The 10,006-nt window shown below is 41.5% G+C and overlaps 2 protein-coding genes across 5 annotated transcripts in view; one reads left to right on the top strand and one right to left on the bottom strand.

Annotated features, from left to right (window-relative positions):
• The window catches only part of FASTKD3 (FAST kinase domains 3), a 7,426-nt gene extending 4,597 nt beyond the window's left edge, over positions 1-2,829 (bottom strand). The window contains exons 1-2 of the mRNA XM_027878944.1: positions 2,740-2,829; positions 746-2,200 (exon numbers count right to left, since the gene is read on the bottom strand). Coding sequence (XP_027734745.1) covers positions 746-2,171 — 1,426 coding nt within the window. The 5' untranslated portion in view covers positions 2,172-2,200; positions 2,740-2,829. The remainder of the gene's footprint in view (positions 1-745; positions 2,201-2,739) is intronic.
• A 105-nt stretch (positions 2,830-2,934) lies between these two features.
• MTRR (5-methyltetrahydrofolate-homocysteine methyltransferase reductase) overlaps positions 2,935-10,006 on the top strand; it is a 28,641-nt gene continuing 21,569 nt past the window's right edge. For 2 of the 4 annotated variants that reach the window (XM_027878938.1, XM_027878942.1), the window contains exons 1-3: positions 2,935-3,005; positions 3,656-3,785; positions 5,960-6,141. In XM_027878938.1, the coding sequence (XP_027734739.1) occupies positions 5,998-6,141 (144 nt within the window). In that variant the 5' untranslated portion in view covers positions 2,935-3,005; positions 3,656-3,785; positions 5,960-5,997. The remainder of the gene's footprint in view (positions 3,006-3,655; positions 3,786-5,959; positions 6,142-10,006) is intronic. The other 2 variants (XM_027878940.1, XM_027878939.1) reach the window with 1 other exon arrangement.

Below are 10,006 nucleotides of genomic sequence, written 5' to 3'. Positions count from 1 at the left end.
TTTTTTTTTTTTTTTTTAATCTGCTAGTGGATAATATCAAATAATTTCTGGAGATTTGTCTGTGTCATAAAAATCAACCCCTTAAGGTATTTTATGTTAACAAAAAATTAAGTAACCAAAATTTCTAATCACCTTGAAAACTTGACCCTGATTTTATTAACAGAGCAATCTTAACTGAGATTTTAAGAAGCCACTCACCATTCTGGCAAAGCTTACATCTCTCTATAATGACGCTAAAAATGCTTTACTATCTAACACAGAATTCCTTAAAATGTTGTATTGTTCATAATAGGTTTGTGTCCAAAAGTATTGGAATTTGCAATAATTAGAGCCAAGGACAGGCTATCACATGGGAGATGTTCTAGCCTTTATGAGACAAATGACGAACATGGATAAAACCAGGTCACTATTTTCTAGAAAAACTGAAGGATTAAGTGAAATGTTTAAAGGGAATTCAAGTCTCTGTTTAAGATTGTACAGTCAAATTTTCAAACTTGTCTAAATGATATAACATGAAAGACAACTGCAACTGTGACAAGGAGGCATCACTCTTTAGCCTCCTTATCACTATTCTCTTAAATCACCTAAAGTCACATCACAGAAAATTCTGAGTTGGAAGGGACCCACAAGGATCGTCAGGTCATTGCTGATTTGACAGAGAGTGATAAAAATGTGTGCTTGACAAGAGACAAACCACACAGAAGAAAGAAATGTGGAACATCCCTAGAGAAACACTGCTCCTTACCTTGAAGCTTTTGCAGAAAATAGGGACTAAATATTTTTGGCAGAAAATTTAGTGGATAACGTTGAATAAGGACACATGTGTGTAGCAGGTTCAGCAAGGTGTGAGGCTGAAAGTGACTAAGCCGAGTGTGCAGTACAGTTTCAAGCTTCCTAAACAAGGAAGAAGCAGTTGGAGGCAGATAGTTAAGAGTCCCAAATGGTATAATATACCCAGCAATCTGGTCGGTGGTGAGTCTGTCAGCATTGGAAATGAAACTTTCTGCCACTGCATCAAAGATGGGCTTTGAAAGGATCACCTTTTTGCAGCAATACTGCATGACTTTGCAGACTGTTTGAGGATGCATGGTAAGGATGGATTTAGGGACATGTGTTTCCAATGCCTCTGTAAAACTTTGTTCACGATGTCCAAAGTATAGGAAGGCATCCAGGACATTTACCAGCTCACAATCCATGAAATATGGAAGATGCTCAGCAGAATGTTTACACAGTGCAGTAACTAAGGCAACTGTCTGAGTCTGACAAAGAACCACCAGTGAATTCAGTATTACACTTGCAAAGTTTGGGCTTAGCTGGGAAACTGCAGGTAAAGTGACACTGTTCAGTCTGTTCAGCAAGTTTTGGTATTGTTTCCTTTCCCTGGCAGTCACCTGCAGTATTTTATAAACCATCACTATTTCCCTTGGACTCCATTTCTCAATGTCTTTTTCTTGCATGTTGTTCACAATTTGTTCCAGCATCGCACAATTTGGGCTTTGCAACTCAAGCAAACTCTCTCCAAGAGCACACAGATTTTCAACAGTCAACTGTCCCTTACCAAGCCTCTCCTCGCTCTCTGAAAGCAAGCTTGCCATCAGCGTGCTCTGCGGATCTATTTGTAGCGTTACCAATGCCTGCAATGCGTTCAGCAGCCCTCTGTTTGACAGTTTCGAAGATTCAAATTCAAATTGCAAGCATAACGCCCTGAAAACTTCATTCTCTAACACTCCAGGGTTTTTCACACCACTGTCATCCACTTCAAGTTCAGAAATCCTTAGGAGGGCTCCTGAGGCCATAGTATCAGACATGACTTCTAGAGAGCTAAGAAAGTCAAAAATCTCTTCTGATGTACAAAGGTTGTTCAACTTCTTGAAAAATAATTGTTCGTCCATCCACATGTTATTAGACTTAGTACAGTTCTCAGTTTCTCCACAAAGACACACAGTTTCGTAAAGTGACTGCAGCCGCAGTTGTACATGGTTTTTTCTACAAAACATATACTGAGATTTATCTTTGATACACAGCATCCTCATGGCTACAGAGCTACAGTACTGGGGCTTTTGCTGCCCCCTGATGAAGCTCAGTCTCTTGCTTAGGGTCATCAAAACAGACCTGCTTGCTGGTGTGCTGGATGAATAAAACTGGAAACTTTTTCGGCTAATCAAAGCCATATTGAATCAAACGGGTTCTGAAATAACACCTAAAGAAAGAAAAATACATGTAAATATATCGTTTGGGAAACAGCACTAGTGTCACTAAAATGCAGCAAAAACAAAACAAAACAAAAAACAAAACAAAGTACGCTTTGGGCGGCTGGAGAGGACTGGGACGATCCCTCTGCCACAACCACCAGCGCAAGGCAATGCAAAGAAAACAAACTGCCGGGAGCGGCGAGACCTGCGCGACAGGCTGCAGCGCACCTCTGCCCCTTGTTTCCCTAAGGACATTTCGGCAGAGGAGCGGGAAACAGACAGGGACGTTTCCCCGAGTAGGAACTGTGGGGCGGCGCTTTGCCCTCCATGCTTGAGGCCGGGGGCGCTGGGCGAGTCTGACACGGGCGGGACGGCACCGGCGGGGCTCCTCCATCGGGTTCCTCCATCCCTCTCCGCCTCACAGCCCCAGCGTCCCTCCCTCCCGCCCCAGCGCCTACTGCTGCTGCTGTTGCTGAGAAAGAAGGGGGCCGCGGTCCCTCCGTCCCGGGGGTACACGGCAGCGCCCGGAGCACTGCTGCAGCCTCACCTCGGCCGGCCATGACGGCCACCGCGGGGCCTGCCGGGATTTTCCGGCGCTCTCCTGGCGGCACCTCCGGGCGCCGGCAGCAGCCTCCGCTCCCGCCCCGCTGCCCTACGCTCAGCCCGCCCCGGCTCAGACCGCTCCGCCCATCCCCGGCTCTTCGGGGACGCGCTCTCGATGCTGCTGAGCCCGCCGCCGGCAGGGCGGTCGCAGAGCGCAGGCTTGCACTTCGTCTCGGGAGTGGGATTTGTGGATCGCGTCTTCCAGCGCAAGTACTCCCGCATCCCGCTGCGGGGGATAGCGGGCGCCGGGCGGGGAAAGTGCGCGGTGGGGTTTATGTCTGTCTTGGCGGTAGAGTGGAAGTGGTTCTGAGCAAGTCACCAGCTGTTGAAAAGGGGGCTTGGGAATGGCGTTTACGTTTCTGAAGGCACGGTCCCACAACGCAGTCCAAAGCCACACGGGAGAGTTTAAAACCCCTGCACTGAAGTTGCTTGCATTTTTTTTTATCCGGTCCGTGGCCACTCAGTTGGACATATTTGGCAGAGCCGGTACTTGACGTGCGTGGTGTGGCCTTGCAGTGCAGCCGCGTAATTGCCGGGGCCAGCACGTGTCGTGCAGTGGCATTCACGGAGGGCTTGCTGATGGACTCCCTGCCGAGCTTCTGTGGACTCCTAGCTTTTTTGACTTTTCCGAATACTGGATCAGATGAACTATAATTTGGAATTTCATCCTAAGTTTCATATTAAGCCCTGCTTTGGTCCAGCAAATCTCAGGTGGTTTTCCCGGCTTAAACTTTTTTTTTACATGTGCAGCTACCAACACAACAACATGTTAAAGGCTGTTGGTGTGGTAATACTGTTAGAGGGATTCTCTAGAAAGCTCAGTAGTAAAGAATTACCAATTTCCCCCCTCTTCATTCCAGTTGAGCTTGCAGCGCATAAGTGGGAATGGCATATCATCTTTGAAGAGTTTATAGTGCAGCAAAGAGCAGTGTGGGCAGCATGTTTATCTGAAAGCAAGCGTGTTGCTGGTTTATGATTGTTCATCTGCAGGTAGGCACGACTGATTTTTCTTTCTTTGAGCAGGCACCATTTGATCAGTTTGTGCATGGGGTTCTTTCAGTTGTTGACAGAAGACATGTTTGAATCATGACCGAATGAGTTTATTGGTCTGTTGATGACATAATTAACTGTTAGGGAGTTAACAACTACTCTTTAATCAGTTGATTGAATAACATATTCAAGATCAATAGCAACAATACAACAGATAGGATACCAGGCACTTAAAAAATGTTAATAAATGCCTACAAATATTTAAACAGCATTCTGTATCTAATTCCAAGGAATTGTCTAACTATGGTCTCTACCATTCCCACAAAGACGCATTCGCACTGTTACATACGCACACAGTATCCTCTTCCAGGATGCATATGCATCTTCAGCATCATCCCCTCTTCTGGCTGCATGGATTCACTTGTTTCCATGTGCCTTCTGAAGTAAGTGCAGTTGTTCCAGTTTTGCTATGCGGTCTACTAGTCCACAGTGAAAAAAACTCTCCCCAAGTTCACATATATTCACCAAAAATGGCTATGGCTACTTTTTGCACCCTTTATTGTTGCTGTGTGTGGAGTGGAATGAGTTTACAATGTCTTATGAAGACCACAGCTGCTCTGCCTGACCTGGGCAGAGATCGTGGCACTGTTAGGGCAACATCTGACCATGTCAGACCACATTGTGACCACTGTTCTTTCTATTGCCCTCTCCTTTCCCCCACTAAAATTTTTGTGCTGCTCAAGCATATACGTCTTCCCAAACTGACTCTGGTTTGAAGTCTGGTCATAGTCCCTTGCTTATAATGTTGGCAGCTTACTCCTCAGCTTTCTGTGTATAGAAGGCTTCTGTGCTATGGTGTGGTCCCAGTGGAAAATTGATTGTCTTTCTCCCTTTTTGAGGTATGAGAAAGAATATAGTAGTGAAATGCTGCTTCATATTTATTGTGTTTTTCTATTTATAGTCAGGTGATGCCACCTGCTGACAAGAGAATTAGGGGAAAACAGCATATGACTAGGGTGAATGTGCATTACAGCAGGGATCTGAGGGTATTTAAATTGTATTTACACTATTTTATATGAATCTTCATAGTTAGCATGTCAGCACATTTCTTTGTATTTCTTCTGGAAAAAGAGGGTGAAGAATCATTCTGTGTATTGTTTTGTTGTATGCATCTTCTGTGCACATGCACATGAAGCCGTTAATGTAAACAAATTTATTTAAAGTGAATGTTAAGGTAGTTCTTAATATTTTTGGGTGATATATGTAATCAGTTTAACTATAGATGCAAATGTAGTAGAAGAAAATACAATAAAAATCTCCACATTTTCTAGTAAATACAGTTTTCATGGAATTCACATGTTTTACAGGCTCTTAAGAACCTTTCACTTAGTTTTGCTACTTCTGATGTATAATTACGCTTTAAAAAAATTTCCCATAGGAGAAACCTTCCACAGTACTGTGGGGAGAAATATCTTGCCGTATCAGTGGAGTAGAATATTAAGTGAATGGACCATACAGCGATCGAACCCATGACCTTGCTGTTATTAGCATTCTGCTCTAACCAGCTGAGCTAATTGCACAGTCAAGTTGCACTTGTGTAGGAAACTCCTTTTTGAAATCCGAAATTAAGATCAATGTTTATGCTCCAAAGAACAGACATAGTGGACAGTGAAGTGTAAAGTCATTTGGGCAAAAAATATTGATTTCAGAAAAGAAGAAACTGAGAATTCTGTTTTTTTTCCTCAGGCTTTGTAGTTTGACTTCACCAGGTCTATGTTATATTTTGTTTTGTTTTCAAATACATCTTAGAAAAGTGAACAAAGCAGTCATTGACTTGGAATGGAAAATATAACTTACATAATAAAAGTAATATATATTTTCATAAAAATAGTTTCTGTGTTGTATTGTTTACAAACTAGATTCTTGATATTGAGGATATTACAATATTATTGCAACATCAAGGCATTAGAGCACACAGGACCAATACTTCAAAACCTGGTCTAAAAGGCTTGGTTGTGAGAAATGGCTTCTCTTCAGAGTAGATGCCTCATTTTCAAGTTAAACACCAGTACTGCTGTCTTTAAAGTATCTCTTTTGAATCTCATAAGCAAAATAAAATCTTGCTGTTCTGCGTACAATAAATTCACTTTTTCTAATTCTTTTTTCCCCTGCAGTGTCTCTAGAAAAAAGTTAAAATCCTGTGTTTTGGAAAATGGGCTGTAATTCAAAAAGGAGGTTTTTACTCCTCTATGCAACACAAAAGGGGCAGGCAAAAGCCATAGCTGAGGAAATATGGCAGCAAGCAGGTGCCCATGGACTTGAAGCTGATATGCATTGTATAAGTGAAATGGATAAGGTGAGATACTCCACAGTTTTGAAAAATAAGTATTTAAGAACTGCATTTTTCTTCATGTGCTTGAGTGGTGGCCCTTTGTAATCTTGAAGGCTAGCTGATGCACCCACCTAAAATATACCATTGAATTTTAATTTTTTTTCCTTGTGAGTCAGTAATTTGGACCAATACTCACAGTCATTTAATAGCCTTCTGCCGAAGACACGTGATTCTTATGATTTTTCTTATAAGAACTCTAAATCTTTATCTCTCTTCTAAGAATAATTCAGTGATTTCTTGAAAACTATTTCTGTATGCAATAGGGTAGGGTCTCCTGTTGTTAGAAATGGTGTGCTTCCCTACCCCCCACCCCTCCTTGTTGTGTCTCATTGGTTGCATTGATGTTCTGTGTTCTTTTAACTTTGGGCTCCGGCATGGCCTGGAGCTTTTGTGGGGTCTTCTTGTGTTGCTTGTGTAGGCACTTCAATTCCCACAGGATTCACTCGAGTTGTATTCTAGAAAGAAGTAAAAAGCTTGTCTGGAGCAAGGAAGTGGCTTTTTGTTACTTGCTGTTATCCAAGAGTAAGAATATGAAAACTGTTAGTGTCTAACTAAAAGCAATATGAAGCGTAATTTCCTTCACAAAGTACTTTCGACTGTATGTCCTCAAACAGAACCATATAAAAACTATAAAAAACAATCAAAACTTGATAGCCTGCTATTTCATATGGGACGAGAAGAAAATAACACCTAAAAGATTTTTTTTCACGCACTTGAAAATGTGAGATATTTTGAATGAATATTCCCTGAGTATGTAGCTGAACATTACAAAGAGACTTCTATGCAACCAACCTGGAATGTGAAGATTCTCCTTATATCATTCCATTTAATTTCTTTTGCATTTGACAGGTTTGGAGATTAATTTCAGGAAGGTGGTAGGCAGGATATTTCTGCCTCTTGAATAAATCTATTCTGTCAGATTTGGCAAGACAACTCAGTTGTCTTGCTGCAAGTTCATGATGAGGTAGAAATATGTACTGAATTGAGAATCTGAGAATTACGCACTGAGGAAAAAAAGTAATTTCTGCAGCTTCATATATTTTGTCACATAAGTTTCTGCTTTTCCCCTGTTTGTCAGTTAGAAGGTCCATCTTTATGTTGCTGTTGGGTATTTTCAGATCTTGTCATCACTTAAAGGGATTGCTGTGATGGTGTATGGATGGAGTAGGTGACTACAGAGTCAATACTCACAATGTGATCCTCTTGCCATGCAAAAATGAATGGTCAAATACTGCTCAGATCTCAGAAACACTGGCTGTTTCCAAGTAGTTTCTGTCACCTGCAGTCTCATGGGTGAGAAAAGGTCATAAATCTTTGGTTGGTCATGGTGATTGCTTTTTATGGAAAACTGAAGTGGAAGTGAGGTAGTAGCAGTAAAAAATGGGAGGCTACATGTGTTGTGACCCAAGGAGATCATTGGGTCACAATACATGTAGTCAGCCTTGCATGAGTTACCTGAATAAGTGCATTTGTCATGATATATATTATTCTGGATAAGACAAACCTGGGTTTCTGATTCTGTCCTCTTCAGTAATCATTCAGAGCTTGAACATGCATTTTGCTACTCTTATGTGGCGTTGCTGTCCTCAGCTGAGGAGAACTTTTGAAGGAAAGAATAAAAATAGGACAAACCTGCAACACTAAAAATATAAGAAGTGGAAAGTAGAATAAAAAACTGTAGTTTTGTTAGGTTCTTGTTGTAGTTGTGTTAGGTCTAGTGATATATCTCCTAGTAACTGACAGAAATTATTGTAGAACCTTTATCATCAAATGTTTGGCTTCCAAAAGTTTGCAGATGAGAATCTGCAATGGAGCAAGCAAGAATTTAGTGAACTGATCATGCCTCTGTTCTAATACACTACTTTGTACTTTCTGAACTTGGTTTTTTTTTTTCTTTTGGTTTTTGTGTGTTTTTTTGGGGGGGTTGTTTGTTTGTTTGTTTCTTTTTTATTTTGTCTTTTTTGTTTTTTTAATGGAACTCAGTAAATTAGTAAATTTAATGAATTCTTATGGGATACCACTAGACCCTTACTTTCCTTCCTTTGCTTTTGTTTATAAATGCAGTAGTCACCTGTGGCAATGCACTGCAGAAGCTGTTGTGTTTGTACTTAGCAAATCAGCTGTGGAAGTTTTGAAAATCTGGGTTATTATTGCAACAGGACCCTTAAGGCATTTTTTTGTTCAACTTATACTTCAGTTTTGGAAGTCAAAGGATTTTGTGGGTTCTTGGAGTTCACCTGAACTTGTGAAAGACAAAACCTCTATTGAAAATGTTCCTGAACCACAACTCATTGAAATCTGGCAAAGTAATTGGGGAATATCCTTGCATGCTTACTCTGTGTGCTTACACTTCTCTAGGCATCTGCTGTAGGCCACTGTCAGAGACAGAACTAGGTTCCAGTAGTAATTAACTTGACTATACAGCTGCTTTTAGGTTTTTCAGAAAGGTTTTGGAAACACTGCCAACAGCAAGACCCCTTTATACTCTGTTTCTCTGTATTCCTAATATTTTGGGTTGTAGGTGTCAGGTAATTTTTTACATGGCTTGACAAAGGGATAAGGTTTGAATGATTTATAAAGCGAGATGTTTAGAACATAACTCCTGAAACTCTGAAATTTTGACTTTCAGGCCTGAAAGTGCTCTAAGTGAAATACCGTATCTGTTGCAATCTTTATTTTCACATAACCCTACTATTTTGATTAAACTTGGAATGCTGGAAGAAAATTTTAACTGCAATCTCCAGGGAGCAGTTGAAGGAGCTTAGGTTGCTTATTATGGCAAAAATGAGGCTGAGGAGTGATCTAATAGCAGCCTATGTGAGCCAAACTCTTCTTGGCAGCAGAAAACTGTGTAACAGGAATACAAATCCACTGACTGCAATCTGATAAACTCAGATTTGACACTAGTGGGGAAGTTCTTCTGGATGAAAGAAGCTGCCCAGAAAAGGGGAATCTCTACTCTTTAGAAGTGTTCAAAATTCAACCAGAGTTGTAGCTGACCAAGTGCAGTGCTGGCAGTTAGTCCCACTTGGGGTGTGGGGTGGGGTTGGTGTCCTCCAGGGGTCATTCCTGAACAAGGTGTCTGTAGAGCTGTTTCACAGGTCACTGGCTGGCTGCGTGGTTCAAACCCCATAGACCATAGGGGTGCTGTGAGAGCAAGTTGCGTGGGTGACCTGGTCCAACAGCATGCTAGCACAGTGCCCAGCCCACTATCAATTGAAAGCTGGAATAATCAAAGAATTGAAATGATTTTTACTTGAGATGAGACCCAAATTTATGGAACTGACACACTGACACTGCCTAGTACAGGCAGTTCTTGTCAACATGGTATAATGGGAGTAGCCCCTAAGAAACTGGGAAATGTGTAAGATTGCTATTAGCAAAGGGGAGAGAAGTGAATTGGGGGCAGGGTGAAGGGGCCAAAATTAATCAGGCTATAGAGTACAGTGTCTGATTATCACTGTTCAGAGCTACCTTAGTTCTCCCAAAGCACAGGGACTTTTTGTGGCAACAGATGTAACATGAAAGTTGCCAGACAGAACCAAATGATACTTAATGGAACTTAGAAATTATCCCCACAGTCTGTAAGGCCACACCCCACTTATCTGTGTGAAATTACGAGGTTTATGGCTGACTGTGCAATTTCGATCATATATGCAAAAATACTTTTTCCACTTGAGAAATTAAATGCTGTAGGATTTGCCTATCTAAGCTGCCTGAGTGCAGTTGTGAGGTATTCTTCATGCTGCTCAAAATGCTGCACTTTGACATTTATGTATGGGATCATAGCATACTTCAGGTTGAAAGAGACTTCATGAGGCCATCTTGC

Source organism: Empidonax traillii, unplaced genomic scaffold (genome assembly GCF_003031625.1).
Source record: "Empidonax traillii isolate 1590-97213 ecotype Southwest subspecies unplaced genomic scaffold, ASM303162v1 scaffold48:size2401408, whole genome shotgun sequence".
NCBI lineage: Eukaryota > Metazoa > Chordata > Aves > Passeriformes > Tyrannidae > Empidonax > Empidonax traillii.
Note: the sequence above shows the minus strand (reverse complement) of the source record. Positions and strands in the feature narration are given on the sequence as shown.